This window comes from Coregonus lavaretus (genome assembly GCF_964263955.1).
Source record: "Coregonus lavaretus genome assembly, chromosome: 26".
Classification (NCBI taxonomy): Eukaryota; Metazoa; Chordata; class Actinopteri; order Salmoniformes; family Salmonidae; genus Coregonus; species Coregonus lavaretus.
The window spans coordinates 31,484,578-31,506,162 of record NC_140013.1 but is presented as its reverse complement, the minus strand read 5'-3'; the positions used below and the strand labels follow the sequence as shown (position 1 = coordinate 31,506,162).

The 21,585-nt window shown below is 44.1% G+C and overlaps 1 protein-coding gene across 1 annotated transcript in view; it reads right to left on the bottom strand.

The window, feature by feature from the left end:
- LOC311101845 (chloride channel protein 2-like) overlaps positions 1 to 21,585 on the bottom strand; it is a 169,727-nt gene that overhangs the window by 39,995 nt on the left and 108,147 nt on the right. Inside the window, exons 7-12 of the mRNA XM_084143056.1 lie at positions 20,305 to 20,383; positions 18,497 to 18,622; positions 11,789 to 11,873; positions 10,258 to 10,359; positions 9,782 to 9,866; positions 9,051 to 9,206 (exon numbers count right to left, since the gene is read on the bottom strand). Of these exons, the coding sequence (XP_083999182.1) occupies positions 9,051 to 9,206; positions 9,782 to 9,866; positions 10,258 to 10,359; positions 11,789 to 11,873; positions 18,497 to 18,622; positions 20,305 to 20,383 (633 nt within the window). The remainder of the gene's footprint in view (positions 1 to 9,050; positions 9,207 to 9,781; positions 9,867 to 10,257; positions 10,360 to 11,788; positions 11,874 to 18,496; positions 18,623 to 20,304; positions 20,384 to 21,585) is intronic.

Here is a 21,585-nt window from a genome sequence, read left to right as displayed (position 1 = left end):
TTGTATGCAATTCACTAAATGTTTGCCATCAGATAATAGATGATTTTCTGCCAGAAGTCAAAGAGCTCTGGATGAGTTATCTGTACAGCTGCCATTTTTTCCCTGTGCTTCCTACTAGCGTTTTTTTCTCCTCCTCCCCTCTGCTCCATGCTGCTCTTCCTTTAGAAAAGCTTGCATCACAACTTTGTTCATTTGCACAATTTCTCTAGTTCACTTTCGCTTGTATATGTCCACACTCACCGAAAATGACATTCGGTAGCTACTAGCTATGCTTGTATAACTTTATGAGCTGGATTTGCCTGGATTTGCAATTAGTTTGTTTGTTTTTTGTTTTCGCTCGTTAGCATTTAGCTAACAGCGTCGATGTGATTTTGATATTACTTGTGCTAATTTTGTTACCATTCTGGTAATAATTGCACAATGGGCTTTTTATGTGTTTTTAGCGCCCCCCTTGTGTGCTATGCCGGTAATACCGTAAATCCCGGGATGGCAGAGGAACGGTATGCCGGTATGAAAATCTGGACACTGACCAAGCCTAGTCACCGGTGACACACACATACACGCACATACACACACAAAAGCAAGCACACACACTGTACAAATACACTGCATGGCAAACAAGCAACACGCACACCTGTCCAATATAGCCACAACCCCATATACAACTTCACACAAGCCAAAGAAGGAGAGCTTCCTCTCCGAAGAGCCACAGCTCCCTATGGATTCAGTTTTTGCAAGAAGAGCATGGAAGTGTGACGTGGCCATTACATAAACCTCTCTACAACTATCTGCCTGGTCTTAATTACACCCACCTCTCTCTCCTTCTCCCTTTCCCCCATTCCCATCTTTGTCTTTTGCTCTCTTTCTTTCCTGCCTGCTCCCTCCCTCTCTTTCTAGTTAGCAGTAATTAAGCCCAGCTGCCAGTGTGATCTAATGGATTTCTGTCAGTAACTCTACACCCTACGCTGCTTTCACACCTATCCCACACACACGGGATTACTGCGTCACTCACACATATGTGTCATGGCACAAACACACACGCCAGGAGTTATTGATGGAAAATGGAGCATGGCAGAGAATAATGTGTGTGGCGGGTTGCCATTTGACACGACACGCATGACACACACACGTAATAGCCTAACCTAATAACTGTTATGCTGCCAATTACCATGCACCATGATGGACATGGTCAGGAAATGGCTCTGATCTCAACAGTTGGCAAAAACGACAATCTAACTTCTCAAAAAGGTGCTCCATGAAAACACACAGTCTGGCCAGGCAAACCTCAATAAGGGAGAGGGGTTTAAGGGATCTGGAAACTCATAACATGGGCTTAAGGTTATTTCAGGAGGTATGAACTAAAATGGCACCTGGAGGAGTATGAGTGTGTAGAGAACGGTAGAGCGAAAAAATAGTATTTGTCTGTGAGTGTGTATAGTGCATTTGTGTACTTCTATAAGACACACACACACAGCATTGCAGAATAGACACTCCACAGATGACCTGTAAATCAATCCACTTATTCAGTTTAAGGTTACAGGGTTCCCTAGAACTGAATATTCTTACCTAACATTAATCTCTCTCACTCTCACTCTCACTCTCACTCTGAGAGGAGACTTGGCTTGGTTTCTGTTGACTGCCGTGTTTGATATAAAATCATTATTTGGACATGGTCAGCTCTACTGCTCTAGTAATTAGTCCCCTCTGTCGCACGCACTCTCACACACACACAGGTGAGAGGCAAATAATGTAGGCAGCGTGCAATGACATCACTTCCCCTTCATCAGCAGTCACTAGGACAGCAGGCAGGGCAGCTAATTCCCGTTGTGACGTTTACTTCCTGCCCAGTGACAGTCACCCTGGGTTCTTGCCTCCCTGCCACAGGGTTGCCTAGCCGACAGATGTGACTTCATTATTACTGTATCATCATGGCCTCAGAGAAGAGTAGAATATCACCTACTATACCTCCGATATGACTTTCAGACCAGGGGGACCTTGGAATGCGGCAAGAGGGGACTTCAACTACCAAACACACGCACACACACGCAAACACACAACGTAATCCCAAGTCACAGAAAACCTGAATACTGACCTTCTGTGCCAGAACCAAAAACCTTTACAGAATGACAGCGGAAGGTGGTCATAAAATAGCTGATGCAATCACTGCAAAACAACAGGAACATCCATCCCATCAACATCCTACTGTAACATCCTCCTGTAACAGTCTACTGTAACAGACTACTGCATAACAGCTTTAGTCCTCTCCTATTTCTCCTTAATACACGTCTTTATACTTCCTTTAAACTCCCCTTTTCCTAGTTTATTTTGACTCTTGCGTCCTCCATGTCTCTTCTCTAACTCTGTCCTCGTCTGTCATTTCTCTCGCTCTCTAGGCAAAAGCACATACAGACACACAGTAAAACTGGGCCACAGGTGAGTGTGGGCCTGTAAAAGGGAGATGGAGGTTTCTATGGTAATAGAGAGGTTTATAGGGTTTATAGAGAGCCAGGCAGAGCTGGAGAACACACACACACAAGAGGTTGACGCCGATAGACATGGACGCTCTGTTTCTGGCTCCTAAGAAACGTTTCAGTCTCTTTTTTGGTGTTATTCTGGTGTTAATTCTTACATTATTAGCCCAGAACGTTTGATGCATTATTACATACAGCCGGAAATAACCGTTAACTCACCAGCATTTCGACCAGAAATACGACTTTCCTGAATTGGATCCTTTGGTCGTACCCTTCAAGGCGATTGAACTTATCCCAGAGGCTGCTCCAAGACGCCGCCGGTGGAGAAGAGGTATTCGGAGTGGACTTCTAGTCCAACTCAGGAGGCATGCACACCATCCACCACTTCTGAGTATATTACTCGCTAATGTTCAGTCCATGGACAATAAAGTAGACGAGCTCAGGGCGAAGATCTCCTTCCAGAGAGACATCAGGGACTGTAACATACTCTATTTCACGGAATCATGGCTCTCTCTAGATATACTGTCCCGTCCATACAGCCAGCTGGGTTCTCAGTACATCGCGTAGCTAAGAATAAAGAACTCTCCAGGAAGAAGAAAGGCGGGGGTGTATGTTTCATGATTAACTACTCATGGTGTGATTGTGGTAACGTACAGGAACTCAAGTCCTAGAATACCTCACAATCAAATGCCGACCGCATTACCTCCCGAGAGAATTCTCTTTGGTCATTGTCACAGCTGTGTATATTCCCACTTAGGCCGATACAAGGATGGCTCTCAAGGAGCTACACTGGACTTTGTGCAAACTGGAAACTGCATAATCTGAGGCCGCATTTATTGTAGCTGAGGACTTTAATAAAGCAAATCTGAGGAAAACGCTACCGATGTTCTATCAACACATTGCCTGCAGTACTCGCTCTTCAAAAACTCTAAACCATTGTTACTCTCCATTCCAGGATGGGTACAAGGCACTCCCCCGCCCTCCCTTAGGCAAATCAGATCACGAGTCCATTCTGCTCCTCTCTTCCTATAAGCAGAAACTCAAACAGGAAGTACCTGTGCTAAGGTCTATTCAACGCTGGTCTGACCAATCGGAATCCATGCTTCAAGATTGTTTTGATCACGTGGACTGGGATATGTTCCGGGTTGCCTCTGAGAAACACTATGACGTATACACTGACACGATGACCGAGTTCATCAGGAAGTGCATAAGGGATGTTGTTCCCACTGTGACGATTAAAACCTATCCAAACCAAAAACCGTGGATAGATGGCAGCATTCGCGCAAAACTGAAAGCACGAACCACTGCAAGGTGACTGGGAATATGGTCAAATACAGTCAGTCTGCAGGCGCCCGGCCCGCCACAAGGAGTCGCTAGAGCACAATGAGCCAAGTAAAACCCCCCCGGCCAAACCCTCCCCTATCCCGGACGATGTTGGGCCAATTGTGCGCCGCCATATGCGAATCCCGGTCACGGCCAGTTGTGACACAGCCTGGGATCGAACCCGGGTCTGTAGTGACGCCTCAAGCAGTGCGATGCAGTGCCTTAGACCACTGCGCCACTTGGGAGGCTATACTACATATTCTATCCACATACTGTCCATAATGTCTATAAATCCCATCATATCTATCTATCCAGCCATCTATACACTCCGGACTACGACATTGCTCATCCTAATATTTCTATAAAAAAAATTATTCCATTATTTTAATTTTAGATTTGTGTGTAGTGTTGTGTATTGTTAGATATTACTGCACTGTTGGAGCTAGGAACACAAGCATTTTGCTACACCCACAATAACATCTGCTAAATGTGTGTATGCGACCAATAAAATTTGATTTCACACACACGCACACGCACACCTGTTCCCGAGGGCTCACACCTGCCTTCCCATATGTGAACAAGACGTCAGCTAAACCGTCACTAACAGTTCCTTTTATCCCACAGAGAGAGAGATGAGTGAGCCAGATGAGTTTTATCCCACAGAGAGAGAGATGAGTGATGAGATGAGTTTTATCCCACAGAGAGAGAGATGAGTGAGCCAGATGAGTTTTATCCCACAGAGAGAGAGATGAGTGATGAGATGAGTTTTATCCCACAGAGAGAGAGATGAGTGATGAGATGAGTTTTATCCCACAGAGAGAGAGATGAGTGATGAGATGAGTTTTATCCCACAGAGAGAGAGATGAGTGATGAGATGAGAGGGAGATAAAGGAGGGAAGAAACAGGACAGAAGAGAAAGGAAAGGGAAAGAGGAAGAGAGCAGAGGGCGTAGAGGAGATGGACGGGGAAAAGAAAGCGGGGAATCGGAAGGAAACAAAGAACGGAATAAAAAAGAGGGAGAAATGACTGACAGAAAGAGCAAAGGAGAAAGAGGAGGGAGAGAGGGGTGGGGAGGAAAGCGGAGTCAAGGGGAAAAGTTTTGACGCAGTAGCGGGGACATTTATACTCTATTTAATGTGTCAGTCGGCAGAAGGGTGTGTGTGTGTGTGACAGAACCAGAGGACAGTCTATCGCCCGGGCCCCTAGGGGCCTCCAAGGGCCCTACTCCTATTCCCACTCCAATTACTGGGCTGCCACCACCCTCCAACAGAGGACTGGAGAAGGACTGCAAAAAACCTATAGGGGTCAAAAAGCTGTCTCAATGCAGTGTGCTAGCTAAAAACGATCAGTCTGCTATAGAGAAGACAGCCTATGAGTAATATCATGTCTGATAAAAGCTTGGGCCATTTGCATAGCGTGGGAGAAATGAACTACCACTCTGGGCTCTTTAAACTACACCATGTAATTAGACATCATCCCAGCGGACACGCTTTGTGTGCGACTGAGTTAGTGTGTGTGTGTGTGTATGTGCGTCTATGTTCTGTAAGAGAGCAACTACGTGAGTGAAGTTGATTACGTATGCATGTACGTGTGTGTGTGTAACTACGTCACAGCAAAGGCCAAAAATACTACCTCTATTGAGGACACACACAAAAGTAGTGACAACGTCCAAAAACTGGTCTGGCCAAGTTACGCCCTTGGGAGTGACGTTGTAGGAACGGGGGGATGGGATGGAACAGCACTGTCAGAGGGGTGACAGTAAAGGTGTCTCATTTCAGGACAGAACAGAAGAGGAAGGAGAGGACAAGATGGACACGCACGCATGCACCCTACTGTATCCATGAGAGAGAGAGAGAGAGGATGAGGGAGAGGGGTGAAGTGGAGAGAAAGAGAGAGAGAGAGAGAGAGAGAAAGAGAATTGGGTAGATTGGAGTAGATTAATTTAGAGTAGCGTTCCACAAAGTTTAATGGGTTCCACAAAGTTTAATGACGTTTTCTTTTCTGATTTTGTGAGATACAGTACAGAAGGCAAAAAAAGAGAGCGCGCTAGGATGAGCGAGAAAGCGAAGTAGAGAGTGTATTTCTCTTCCATTACAGCAGGATCATCACAATCAATATCTAATGCTAATATAACTGCTCTAGCACTCCCCTCAGTCCCTCTCCACCCACGTTTGTCTCTCTCCATCCCTCTTTTAAAAGGGGACATCTCATTTGAGCTGCTAGAACCTGGATAAACAAAGGCTACATAAAAACCTAATCAAATCCCAACAAGGTAATAACATGATGCTTCACCTGCCCTCACATAACACTGGGCTGGGTCTCAATACTCCACAACCCTAACCCTCATAACACTGGGATGGGTCTCAATACTCTACAGCCCTAACCCTCATAACACTGGGATGGGTCTCAATACTCCACAACCCTAACCCTCATGTAGTCCCGTGTAGCTCAGTTGGTAGAGCATGGCGTTTGCAACGCCAGGGTTGTGGGTTCGATTCCCACGGGGGGCCAGTATGAAAAAATAAATATGTATGCACTCACTAACTGTAAGTTGCTCTGGATAAGAGTGTCTGCTAAATGACTAAAATGTAAATATAACACTGGGCTTGGTCTCAATACGCCACAACCCTAACCCTCATATAATCATCTGGGCTAGACAATCTGGACCCTTTCTTTCTAAAACTAGCCGCCGAAATTGTCGCAACCCCTATTACTAGCCTGTTCAACCTCTCTTTCGTAACGTCTGAGATCCCCAGAGATTGGAAAGCTGCCGCGGTCATCCCCCTCTTCAAAGGGGGTGACACTCTAGATCCAAACTGTTACAGACCCATATCCATCCTGCCCTGCCTTTCAAAAGTTTTTGAAAGCCAAGTCAACAAACAGATCACCGACCATTTCGAATCCCACCGTACCTTCTCCGCTATGCAATCCGGTTTCCGAGCTGGTCATGGGTGCACTTCAGCCACGCTCAAGGTCCTAAACGATATTATAACCGCGATCGATAATAGACAGTACTGTGCAGCCGTTTTCATTGACCTGGCCAAGGCTTTCGACTCTGTCAACCACCGCATTCTTATTGGCAGACTAAATAGCCTTGGTTTCTCAAATGACTGCCTCGCCTGGTTCACCAACTACTTCTCAGATAGAGTTCAATGTGTCAAATCGGAGGGCCTGTTGTCTGGACCTATGGCAGTCTCTATGGGGGTGCCACAGGGTTCAATTCTTGGGCCGACTCTTTTCTCTGTGTATATCAATGACGTCGCTCTTGCTGCTGGTGACTCTCAGATCCACCTCTACGCAGACGACACCATTTTGTATACATCTGGCCCTTCATTGGACACTGTGTTAACAAACCTCCAAACGAGCTTCAATTCCATACAACACTCCTTCAGTAGCCTCCAACTGCTCTTAAACACTAGTAAAACTAAATACATGCTCTTCAACCGAACGCTGCTTGCACCCGCCCACCCGACTAGAATCACTACTCTCGACGGGTCTGACCTAGAGTATGTGGACAACTACAAATATCTAGGTGTCTGGTTAGACTGTAAACTCTCCTTCCAGACTCACATTAAGAATCTCCAATCCAAAGTTAAATCTAGAATCGGTTTCCTATTTCGCAACAAAGCCTCCTTCACACATGCTGCCAAACATGCCCTCGTAAAACTGACTATCCTACCGATCCTTGACTTCGGCGATGTCATTTACAAAATAGCCTCCAACACTCTACTCAGCAAATTGGATGTAGTCTATCACAGTGCCATCCGTTTTGTCTCCAAAGCCCCATATAATACCCACCACTGTGACCTGTACGCTCTTGTTGGCTGGTCCTCACTACATATTCGTCGCCAAACCCACTGGCTCCAGGCCATCTATAAATCACTGCTAGGCAAATCCCCGCCTTATCTTAGCTCATTGGTCACCATAGCAACACCCACCCGTAGTCTGCGCTCCAGCGGGTATATTTCACTGGTCATCCCCAAAGCCAACACCTCCTTTGGCCGCAATTCCTTCCAGTTCTCTGCTGCCAATGACTGGAACAAATTGCAAAAATCTCTGAAGCTGGAGACACTTATCTCCCTCACTAACTTTAAGCATCAGTTGTCAGAGCACCTTACCGATCACTGCACCTGTACACAGCCCATCTGAAATTAGCCCGCCCAACTACCTCATCCCTATATTGTTATCTATCTTGCTCATTTGTACCCCAGTATCTCTATTTGCACATCATCTCTTGCACATCTATCATTCCAGTGTTAATACTAATTGTAATTATTTTGCACTATAGCCTATTTTATTGCCTACCTCCATAACTTGCTAAATTTGCACACTGTATATTATATGTATTTCTGTTGTATTTTTGACTTTGTTTTGTTTTACCCCATATGTAACTCTGTGTTTGTTTTTATCGCACTGCTATGCTTTATCTTGGGCAGGTCGCAGTTGTAAATGAGAACTTGTTCTCAACTGGTTTACCTGGTTAAATAAAGGTGAAAATAAAATGAAAAAAAAGAAAATACCACTGGGCTTGGTCTCAATACGCCACAAGCCTAACCCTCATATAACACTGGGCTTGGTCTCAATACGCCACAAGCCTAACCCTCATATAACACTGGGCTTGGTCTCAATACGCCACAAGCCTAACCCTCATATAACACTGGGCTTGGTCTCAATACGCCACAAGCCTAACCCTCATATAACACTGGGCTTGGTCTCAATACGCCACAAGCCTAACCCTCATATAACACTGGGCTTGGTCTCAATACGCCACAAGCCTAACCCTCATATAACACTGGGCTTGGTCTCAATACACCACAACCCTAACCCTCATAACACTGGGCTTGGTCTCAATACGCCACAAGCCTAACCCTCATATAACACTGGGCTTGGTCTCAATACGCCACAACCCTAACCCTCATATAACACTGGGCTTGGTCTCAATACACCACAACCCTAACCCTCATAACACTGGGCTTGGTCTCAATACGCCACAAGCCTAACCCTCATATAACACAGAGCTGGGTCTCAATACTCCACAACGGCCTCCTCTCCTTTCATTGAAATGAATGGACAGGACCCTGTCATATTACCTTCACCTGTCATGTCAATGGGAAGGACATTACTTCAGACTATTGAGACACGCCACATGTAGTGGGGAGGGAGTAAAGTAACAGGGAATTAAAAAAGAACAGATGATGATCAAGAAGAGGAGCGATGAGAACAAAGTGGATGATGATGATGATGATGTGTGCCTACCTTCATTACGATGAAGAGGACGAGGGTGACAAAGACATTGACCTGGGGGTGATTCCAGGCCTGGGAGTTGCCGATGTAGTCAAACTCCTCGGCAATGCCCTGCTTGGCCCATGTCCGGTTGTCTAGCAACGTCACCAGGGACTCCTTCTGGGTCAGCTGCATGGGGGAAACAGGAAGTGACAACATATCAGACAGACAGAGGGCTAAAGTCTACAGGCGTTTTACATTTTTATATATCCCATATTGGTCCCTAGCTCCTACCCCAAAGCATTTAAGTAGATATGGAAGGATTGGATAGGTATAAGCAACACAGCAACAATTAATCCTAGCCTTTCAGAAGGCAAGGAGAAGTGATTACATTAGCGCTATCCCAATCTACATGAAGTGCCATGGGGTAGGTGCTAGGGGGTGATTTGAAATTGGGTACAACACATCCATTTTATTAGGAAGACCATTATGGAAAGCTGTTTCACTTTAGGCAATGGATGTGATGATTTAATTTGAACTGGTTTGGCTTAAGGCTTGTGAAGCTGAGTGAGGGGCTGAAAGAGGGTGTGTAGTTGTGTGTGATGCTGTAGCTAGACTTTAAGGAGCAACAGAATCAACAGCTTATTGTGGCAGAAATACATCAAGAGTCTGACTCACCCTCTCATTACAGAGAGAGAAAGAGGAGAGGGTGGGAGATACACTGTGCCTCTATGTAAAAAAATAAAAAACTGAGCGGAACTAACCTTGCCTGCCATGAACTGTCCGAAGCCGGGGGGAAAGGTTAGCGTAGACACCAGCAGAGTGACCAGGGCTGGGTACAGCAGACGCCTGAGAGAAGAGGCACGAGGGAAGGAGGGGGAGAGGAGGAGGAAGCAAAAGGGTGTTTAGTCATTACTGTTTATTCTTCAAAACCAAACTGTCCCCAAACCCTTCCCACGGCTGAGTGATATACAGAACATTACATTCGTTTAGAATCTGAGGATAGTTAATTCATCAGTCTGGTAGGGAGATGAGTAAACACCATCCATTAATAAACACTCGTCAAGATGAATGTCTTAATTTATCTCTGCTGTGGTGAGAACTGCATCAATGGAGCTGCTTTCACAGCGTAATCGATCTATGTGTGTGTGTGTGTGTGTGTGTGTGGGACACTAGGATACAGGGACTCTCTGGGACCCAGTAGGGGCTGCTGTCTGATGATGATGACATCATTACTTACTTCTTCATGAGGAACTTGTTGATGGTCTTCTGTTTCCTGATGAACTGGACTATCAGTCTGTTCAGGTAGACAAACAACGCCCCGCCAAAACCACTGGCAATACTGTGGAGAGAGGAGGAGGGGAGAGGAGGGAGGGTTGAGAGAGGAGAGGAGGGAGAGGGAGATTAAATTAAGAAAATTAAAGGTGGAGAAAGAGAGAGAGACAGGTTTACATGTATATATATGCTTCTGTTTTAAGTAAGTACCCAGTATGTGTCCACTTTGTGTAAGTGGCAGTAGGAGAGAGAGTTTCTCCAGCCACCAGAATCAAACAGAGCCCATTGAGAAGTACTTTCCAAAGTTCCCCCTCAGCTACAGCCAAGTATATGAACGCTCATAAATTCATGTTCCTGCATAATTAATTCTGTCAAATACTCCTGAATAAAAGAATAGATGAGGGAGAATCATTTGTACATGTTTTAAAGCCATTCTCTGAAATGTGTGTGTGTATGTTTGTGTCACAGGAGGTTGGTAGCACCTTAATTGGGGAGGACAAGCTTGTGGCAATGGCTGGAGCGGAATCAGTGGAATGGTATCAAATACGTCAAACACATGGTTTGATGCCATTCCATTACTCCGTTCCAGCCATTATTATGAGCCGTCCTCCCCTCAGCAGCCTCCACTGGTTTGTGTCTATGTGTGTGTGTGTGCACGTGTATATATTCTCAGAACGCCACATCTGAGTACCAGTGAAAGTTAGAAACATAAATCCAGAGGCTAGAATGGGTTTACTACACAAAGGTTTGCCCCAGCTAGCCTGTAGCAGGAGACACACTTCCCCCTCTCTCTCTCTGTCCGAGTTAACTGGAACACTGACCGACTTTTCCCATAAGACATCAAGGCATTGGCGAGGGAGAGGATACTGAAATACACACAAAGAGGTGTGCGTACACACACACACACACACAAACTCTCTCTCTAAAAGTGTGATAAGACGGCTGTTCTCCGGAGGCAGCGTTTTGTTCGATTATGAGTCAAAGTGTCATTGCTCAGATCACGAGTGGGACGACATCCTCCAGACAAAAAGGAGGAAAGAGGAGAAAAAAGAGAGGGATGTTCTTCTCTTTGGGAGCCCATGCAGAGTTAAGCACAGGGCTGTTCTTTCTTCTGAGATGGAAATAGAGAAAGAGAGAGAGATAGAGAGACGAGAGCGAGAGAGGCTCTGGTCTAATACAGTTATGTAGTAAGCTCGGAGGCTACGCTACTACGGTAACAGCAAGCTAAAATAAGAGATCCTAAAAGCACAACCTTGTTGGCTGAATAATCCATGTTAGGTGACTAAAGTCAGGAGGCTATCCTCCTGAACACTCACACCAGCTTTCACTGGCTAACAGAGGCAACGAAGGGCTCACTGACTAACAGAGGCAACGAAGGGCTCACTGGCTAACAGAGGCAACGAAGAGTTTACTGACTAACAGAGGCAACGAAGAGCTCACTGGCTAACAGAGGCAACGAAGAGCGCACTGGCTAATTGAAGACAACTTAGACTCACCCAATGACAGCAAAGGCTGGGAGCTCCTGGAGGTCAAAGGGGAAGTCCAGACGGAAACGGGTTTTAAACAGAGCTGTGATGGTCTCTGTGTAGGAGGGAGTCAGGGAGGGATGGAGAGAGAAATAGAGAGTGATTAATCATTATCAAAATGTTTTTAAGGGGCTATATACAGTACAGACCTTACCTCAATGATTGATTGTGACAATATACAGTATACTGTATGGGTTGTTCCATGAAATGAGTGCCTTTTGCGTCCCTTGGATATTTTAAGTAGAAATTGTTCACCAATATTGAATTTTAATGAAGTGCCCTTTAATATAGACCACATGGATAATTCAATCAAATCAGATTTTTTTTATATGAATAAAGGCTTGCTAAAGTGCCAAAATTCAGCATTTTGACATCCCTCCGTGCACCCTCTGACTTCTAGAACCCACTTAACCCCGAAATGTCTCCAAATTCAACATCATTGTAAAGCCCTAGTTATGCTGTTGCTTTGACAAAGTCATTTCTGAAGATTATTATTTATTTAATGTGATTAGTGATTCATTTACATCTGTCCCTCATTTTAATGTCAACCCTGTTACGTGAACTGAAAAATTCAACATCTAATCATGGTGTAAAAACAGGAGAGCTGGTTGTACTCTTTCTGGCCATTTTCTGGTGTTTTGCGGTGGAAAACTGAGCGGGTCGAGCATAACACGTCAACCTGTTGCCCATAGATAGATGGTAGAAATCTTAACAACAAAACAAATTGTGAAGCTTGCACTCAGTTACCTCTTCCTGTTACACACAACAAGTTTCCATTCCCCATTTCACAAGGGGATTTATGGCTGATTTATGGCCAATTTAACAACCCTGTTACTTTATTTGACACTAGATAGGCACTTACTATAGTCTTTTTTTATTTAACCTACTGAGATGGGGAAACTTGTTTTTTATTGAGTTGAACATGTGCCCTTTATGACAGAATGTTAAAATTAGGTGAAATCAAAAGTTATTTTGACACATCTCAATACAGTGAGGGAAAAAAGTATTTGATCCCCTGCTGATTTTGTACATTTGTCCACTGACAAAGAAATGATCAGTCTATAATTTTAATGGTAGGTTTATTTGAACAGTGAGAGACAGAATAACAACAAAAAAATCCAGAAAAACGCATACATTATAAGTTATAAATTGATTTCCATTTTAATGAGGGAAATAAGTATTTGACCCCCTCTCAATCAGAAAGATTATTGGCTCCCAGGTGTCTTTTATACAGGTAACGAGCTGAGATTAGGAGCACACTCTTAAAGGGAGTGCTCCTAATCTCAGTTTGTTACCTGTATAAAAGACACCTGTCCACAGAAGCAATCAATCAATCAGATTCCAAACTCTCCACCATGGCCAAGACCAAAGAGCTCTCCAAGGATGTCAGGGACAAGATTGTAGACCTACACAAGGCTGGAATGGGCTACAAGACCATCGCCAAGCAGCTTGGTGAGAAGGTGACAACAGTTGATTATTCGCAAATGGAAGAAACACAAAAGACCTGTCAATCTCCCTCGGCCTGGGGCTCCATGCAAGATCTCACCTCGTGGAGTTGCAATGATCATGAGAACGGTGAGGAATCAGCCCAGAACTACACGGGAGGATCTTGTCAATGATCTCAAGGCAGCTGGGACCATAGTCACCAAGAAAACAATTGGTAACACACTACGCCGTGAAGGACTGAAATCCTGCAGCGCCCGCAAGGTCCCCCTGCTCAAGAAAGCACATATACAGGCCCGTCTGAAGTTTGCCAATGAACATCTGAATGATTCAGAGGAGAACTGGGTGAAAGTGTTGTGGTCAGATGAGACCAAAATCGAGCTCTTTGGCATCAACTCAACTCGCCGTGTTTGGAGGAGGAGGAATGCTGCCTATGACCCCAAGAACACCATCTCCACCGTCAAACATGGAGTTGGAAACATTATGCTTTGGGGGTGTTTTTCTGCTAAGGGGACAGGACAACTTCACTGCATCAAAGGGACGATGGACGGGGCCATGTACCGTCAAATCTTGGGTGAGAACCTCCTTCCCTCAGCCAGGGCATTGAAAATGGGTCGTGGATGGGTATTCCAGCATGACAATGACCCAAAACACACGGCCAAGGCAACAAAGGAGTGGCTCAAGAAGAAGTACATTAAGGTCCTGGAGTGGCCTAGCCAGTCTCCAGACCTTAATCCCATAGAAAATCTGTGGAGGGAGCTGAAAGTTCGAGTTGCCAAACGTCAGCCTCGAAACCTTAATGACTTGGAGAAGATCTGCAAAGAGGAGTGGGACAAAATCCCTCCTGAGATGTGTGCAAACCTGGTGGCGAACTACAAGAAACGTCTGACCTCTGCGATTTCCAACAAGGGTTTTGCCACCAAGTACTAAGTCATGTTTTGCAGAGGGGTCAAATACTTATTTCCCTCATTAAAATGCAAATCAATTTATAACATTTTTTACATGCGTTTTTCTGGATTTTTTTGTTGTTATTCTGTCTCTCACTGTTCAAATAAACCTACCATTAAAATTATAGACTGATCATGTCTTTGTCAGTGGGCAAATGTACAAAATCAGCAGGGGATCAAATACTTTTTTCCCCTCACTGTAGGCACCGAATTGGTGGAATGACCCATATACAGTGGGGGAAAAAAGTATTTAGTCAGCCACCAATTGTGCAAGTTCTCCCACTTAAAAAGATGAGAGAGGCCTGTAATTTTCATCATAGGTACACGTCAACTATGACAGACAAAATGAAGAAAAAAAATCCAGAAATTCACATTGTAGGATTTTTTATGAATTTATTTGCAAATTATGGTGGAAAATAAGTATTTGGTCAATAACAAAAGTTTCTCAATACTTTGTTATATACCCTTTGTTGGCAATGACACAGGTCAAACGTTTTCTGTAAGTCTTCACAAGGTTTTCACACACTGTTGCTGGTATTTTGGCCCATTCCTCCATGCAGATCTCCTCTAGAGCAGTGATGTTTTGGGGCTGTCGCTGGGCAACACAGACTTTCAACTCCCTCCAAAGATTTTCTATGGCATTGAGATCTGGAGACTGGCTAAGCCACTCCAGGACCTTGAAATGCTTCTTACGAAGCCACTCCTTCGTTGCCCGGGCAGTGTGTTTGGGATCATTGTCATGCTGAAAGACCCAGCCACGTTTCATCTTCAATGCCCTTGCTGATGGAAGGAGGTTTTCACTCAAAATCTCACGATACATGGCCCCATTCGTTCTTTCCTTTACACGGATCAGTCGTCCTGGTCCCTTTGCAGAAAAACAGCCCCAAAGCATGATGTTTCCACCCCATGCTTCACAGTAGGTATGGTGTTCTTTGGATGCAACTCGGCATTCTTTGTCCTCCAAACACGACGAGTTGAGTTTTTACCAAAAAGTTATCTTTTGGTTTCATCTGACCATATGACATTCTCCCAATCCTCTTCTGGATCATCCAAATGCACTCTAGCAAACTTCAGACGGGGCCTGGACATGTACTGGCTTAAGCAGGGGGACACGTCTTGCACTGCAGGATTTGAGTCCCTGGCGGCGTAGTGTATTACTGATGGTAGGCTTTGTTACTTTGGTCCCAGCTCTCTGCAGGTCATTCATTAGGTCCCCCCGTGTGGTTCTGGGATTTTTGCTCACTGTTCTTGTGATCATTTTGACCCCACAGGGTGAGATCTTGCGTTGAGCCCCAGATCGAGGGAGATTATCAGTGGTCTTGTATGTCTTCCATTTCCTAATAATTGCTCCCACAGTTGATTTCTTCAAACCAAGCTGCTTACCTATTGCAGATTCAGTCTTCCCAGCCTGGTGCAGGTCTACAATTTTGTTTCTGGTGTCCTTTGACAGCTCTTTGGTCTTGGCCATAGTGGAGTTTGGAGTGTGACTGTTTGAGGTTGTGGACAGGTGTCTTTTATACTGATAACAAGTTCAAACAGGTGCCATTAATACAGGTAACGAGTGGAGGACAGAGGAGCCTCTTAAAGAAGAAGTTACAGGTCTGTGAGAGCCAGAAATCTTGCTTGTTTGTAGGTGACCAAATACTTATTTTCCACCATAATTTGCAAATAAATTCATAAAAAATCCTTCAATGTGAATTTCTGGATTTTTTTTCTCAATTTGTCTGTCATAGTTGACGTGTACCTATGATGAAAATTACAGGCCTCTCTCATCTTTTTAAGTGGGAGAACTTGCACAATTGGTGGCTGACTAAATACTTTTTTTCCCCACTGTATATTGAACAAAAATAAACGCAACATGCAACAATTTCAAAGATTTTACTGAGTTACAGGTCATATAAGGAAATCGGTCAATTGAAATAAATTCATTAGGCCCTAATTTATGGATTTCACATGACTGGGAATACAGATATGCATCTGTTGGTCACAGATACCTTAAAAAAAAGGTAGGGGCATGGATCAGAAAACCAGTCAGTATCCGGTGTGACCACCATTTGCCTCATGCAGCGCGAACATCTCCTATGCATAGAGTTGATCAGGCTGTTGATCGTGGCCTGTTGTCCCACTCCTCTTCAATGGCTGTGCGAAGTTGCTGGATATTGGTTGGACCTGGAACACGCTGTCGTACACGTTGATCCAGAGCATCCCAAACATGCTCAATGGGTGACATGTCTGGTGAGTATGAAGGCCATGGAAGAACTGTGACACTTTCAGCTTCCAGGAAATGTGTACAGTCGTGGTCAAAAGTTTTGATGATGGCAATGTGCATATTCTCCAGAATGTAATTAAGAGTGATCAGATGAATTGCAATTAATTGCAAAGTCCCTCTTTGCCATGAAAATGAACTTAATCCCCAAAAAACATTTACACTGCATTTCAACCCTGCCACAAAAGGACCAGCTGCCATCATGTGAGTGATTCTCTCGTTAACACAGGTGAGAGTGTTGACGAGGACAAGGCTGGAGATCACTCTGTCATGCTGATTGAGTTAAAATAACAGACTGGAAGCTTTAAAAGGAGGGTGGTGCTTGAAATCATTGTTCACGCTCTGTTAACCATGGTTACCTGCAAGGAAACACGTGCCGTCATCATTGCTTTGCACAAAAAGGGCTTCACAGGCAAGGATATTGCTGCTAGTAAGATTGCACCTAGATCAACCATTTATCGGATCATCAAGAACTTCAAGGAGAGTGGTTCAATTGTTGTGAAGAAGGAGTCAGGGCACCCAAGAAAGTCCAGCAAGCGCCAGGACCGTCTCCTAAAGTTGATTCAGCTGTGGGATCGGGGCACCACCAATGCAGAGCTTGCTCAGGAATGGCAGCAGGCAGGTGTGAGAGCATCTGTACGCACAGTGAGGCGAAGACTTTTGTAGGATGGCCTGGTGTCAAGAAGGGCAGCAAAGAAGCCACTTCTCTCCAGGAAAAACATCAGGGACAGACTGATATTCTGCAAAAGGTACAGGGATTGGACTGCTGAGGACTGGGGTAAAGTCATTTTCTCTGATGAATCCCCTTTCCGATTGTTTGGGGCATCCGGAAAACACCTTGTCCGGAAAAGACAAGGTGAGCTCTACAATCAGTCCTGTGTCATACCAACAGTAAAGCATCCTGAGACCATTCATGTGTGGGGTTGCTTCTCAGCCAAGGGAGTGGGCTCACTCACAATTTTGCCTAAGAACACAGCCATGAATAAAGAATGGTACCAACACATCCTCCGAGAGCAACTTCTGCCAACCATCCAAGAACAGTTTGGTGACGACCAATGCCTTTTCCAGCATGATGGACCTTGCCATAAGGCAAAAGTGATAACTAAGTGGCTCGGGGAACAAAACATCGACATTTTGGGTCCATGGCCAGGAAACTCCCCAGACCTTAATCCCATTGAGAACTTGTGGTCGATCCTCAAGAGGCGGGTGGACAACCAAAAACCCACAAATTCTGACAAACTCCAAGCATTGATTATGCAAGAATGGGCTGCCATCAGTCAGGATGTGGCCCAGAAGTTAATTGACAGCATGCCAGGGCAGATTGCAGAGGTCTTGAAAAAGAAGGGTCAACACTGCAAATATTGACTCTTTGCATAAACTTAATGTAATTGTCAATAAAAGCCTTTGCCACTTATGGAATGCTTGTAATTAGACTTCAGTATACCATAGTAACAGCTGACAAAAATATCTCATAACACTGAAGCAGCGAACTTTGTTAAGACCATTACTTGTGTCATTCTCAAAACGTTGGACCACGACTGTACAGTTGTGAGGCCGGTTGGACGTACTGCCAAATTCTCTAAAACGACGTTGGAGGCGGCTAATGGTAGAGAAATGAACATTCAATTATCTGGCAACAGCTCTGGTGGACATTCCTGCAGTCAGCACGCCAATTGCACGCTCCCTCAAAACTTGAGACATCTGTGGCAAAACTGTGTTGTGTGACAAAACTGCACATTTTAAAATGGCCTTTTATTGTCCTCAGCACAAGGTGCACCTGTGTAATAATCATGCTGTTTAATCAGCTTCCTGATATGCCACACCTGTCAGCTGGATGGATTATCTTGGCAAAGGAGAAATGCTCACTAACAGGAATGTAAACAAATGTGTGCACAAAATGTTAAGCTTTTTGTGCGTATGGAACATTTCAGGGATCTTTTATTTCAGCTCATGAAACATGGGACAAACACTTTACATGTTGCGTTTATATTTTTGTTCAGTATACATGTAGACCGGTCTTACCCTCGTCTTTATTCCACACGGCCAGGACTCTGAAGATGAAGGCACTGAAGGTAGCAGCGAAGAACCCTCTCCAGTAATTCCTCACCGCAAAGAACGTAGACGTTACCTCAATACTGAACAGCACACCTACAAAACACACACACATTAATCAATTTCTCAGGAACGCACAGGAACATTATCAAAGTAACTATGCCCCAATCAGGGGAGTGAAGGGGGAAGGAGTAAACCTTGCAATCTCTGACCCAGCCAGTGTATCAATCAGTGAGTGTTATCCCACTGGGCACACCCCGTAATTTCAACGTGAATAATTGCATAATATTTGGTTGAGACGTTGATCAATGAGATTACAACCTATATACTCACCCACTCAAAAAGACTGCCAAAAGTTAGTTGAATTTCAAATGTGTTATCACTAAATCAAATCAAACCAAAGTTTAAATGCACTTCAAATTCATGTTTGATTTAGTCCTATTCTTTAACATAGATTTTTGGTTGAGATGGAGACGTGAATCCAACATATAAATTATTAATTTGTAGACAAACTGGAATTAAAGCCAGACTAAGTCAGTGGCACAGATGGAACTATCTAAGCAGAAGACACATCTCCTTCAACATTTTTATGTTTGGGCCTCCAAAGTGGCGCAGTGTTAGAGGCGTCACTACAGACCCGGCTTTGATCCCAGGCTTTGTCACAGCCGGCCACGACTGGGAGACCCATGAGGCAGTGCACAATTGGCCCAGCGTCATCCGGGTTAGGGGAGGGCTTGGCTGGCCGGGATGTCGATGTTCTTGTCCAATTGCGCTCTAGCGACTCCTTGTAGCGGGGCGTGCGCATGCTGTACGGTGTTGTACGGTGTTTCCTCCGACACATTGATGTGGCTGGCTTCCGGGTTAAGCGAGCAGTGTGTCAAGAAGCAGTACAGCTTGGCAGGATCGTGTTTCGGAGTCCGTACGGGAGTTGCAGCGATTGGATATCTCGAAAAAGGGGTAAAAAGTACTACAACAAAAAATATAATAATAATAAAAATAATAATATTTATTTTATATATTTGGTTGTGTTGACAACCAAACAATTCAATATCACTAAATGTCATTACATTTGAAATCAACCAGAGCTTGAAACCATAGGCCTATGTAGTCTATTAAAGTGGTTATCCCACTGGCTATAAGGTGAATGCACCTATTTGTAAGTCGCTCTGGATAAGAGCGTCTGCTAAATGACGTAAATGTAAATGTAAATGTATTTTCTGTTGAATCCTGGGTTGAATTGAGACAATAGCTGTTGATGACTTTGCAAATGCTATACGTATATATAGGCCTAAATAGCATCATTGATGATATAAGAATGATAAAGTATGGTCACATTTCATTTGCTCTGTTAAACCTATCCTTTGGAATGACTTCGATAGCAACAGGGTATCTATTTAGTTTTTAAGTGGAGATCTCTCAACAATCATTCTCAGGATAGCACATTGGTAATAGTCAGTGACAAACATCATAGCTAAGGGCTAGGCTACATTAAAACCCTGGATGGGACCCTTTTTCCGGATAGTGGATATAACGTTGAAGATCTGACGTTGTTTTAAAAGGTACAAATTCAACATATTTTATACAAGGTTTGTCTATGTTGAAATTTGGTTACCATGATGACAATCATGTTGGTGAAATTTCACCCTCAAAACAACAGTTTACGTTGATGACTTTTTGCAAATCCAAAGTAGATTCCACTTCAGAATACGTTGACAAATTACACTGAAACAACGTTGATTCCACCAGTTTGTGTCCAGTGGGATGTTGGTGTCACTCACCTCCTATAGGGGCAGCGAAACAGCAGCCGACCCCCACAGCACAGGCAGCTGCCAACATCTCAATGTTCCTCGACTCATTCTGTAAACACATAGGGAGAGGTGTATTTACATTTACAGACACACACACACACACACCCTGTGAGGTAGGCTAGGCCGTTGTCGGGGTGGATGTAGACCTAGCAGTGTGGAACGAGGCAGACAAGGATGTTACGTTTTTCTGTCCAAGGTTAGGGCTTTTATGTGCAGAAATGGGGAATAGATAAGGGCCAAAAGTAGCCTACTACAATATTAACAAAATCATAAACAGGACGAAGAGCATTATCAACTGGATTGGGCAGGCCTCTGTAATGCCTGATAGCAATTAGCATGCACATAAGCAAGTATAGCCCAACCTTCCCCTGTCAGAGCTGTTGTGGATGAAATGCAGAGTTTAAATACATTTTACCCATAATGCATTTCACCATTAAACAATAACAAAGCCTCCTCTCACCCGTTTCAGTAAAAAGCTGAGGGATAGGGCTGGAGAAGTGTATCCACTCTCAGATTCATGGACAGAGCTATTGATGCAAGGACTGACCATCCATGATATCACAATTCTAGTTTTAACCATGTTTTGAGGCTAATTGTGTTTACATTTACTTTGTAAAACAAACATTGGAGTGAAACAAGCTTATATTTTGGGTTCTGATGGGGTATGAAAGTTGAACTAAGCTCATGAGGCACTTATAAGTACAATTCTTAAAGATTCAAATGGGTACATTTAATTAATTCAGCGTTTCCCCAAACTCAGTCCTGGGGACCCCAAGGGGTGCATGTTTTGGTTCAGCTGTGTAGTGCTAGGGCAAAAAACAAAACGTGCACCCCTTGGGGTTCCCAGGACCGAGTTTGGGAAACACTGAGTTAAAACGTTTGCCTGTCACTGTCACTCCGACCAAGAAATATGAAGAACCCCTCTCCAATTACGAGGACAAATAAAGTAAGCAAGCATTTATATTTATTTAGCTGTGCTTGAACGCTAAGTGTTTATTCCTAAACATTATCACTTTGTAGGTAATATTTTAATGAACAAATGCATGGATGGAAGAGTAATTTGTGTGGAATCACAAAAATATATAATATTTGGTGCCAAAACCAATCGGCATCGGGACCACAAACTCTCATAGTCTACATTTCTCAGCACTCTAAATAGCAAAGAACATTCCTGCAAATATAAAACGTCTTTCATAAAACAGTTTTGATAATATTGACTTGCTTTACTTTGCTAGATGGCACGGAGAGATT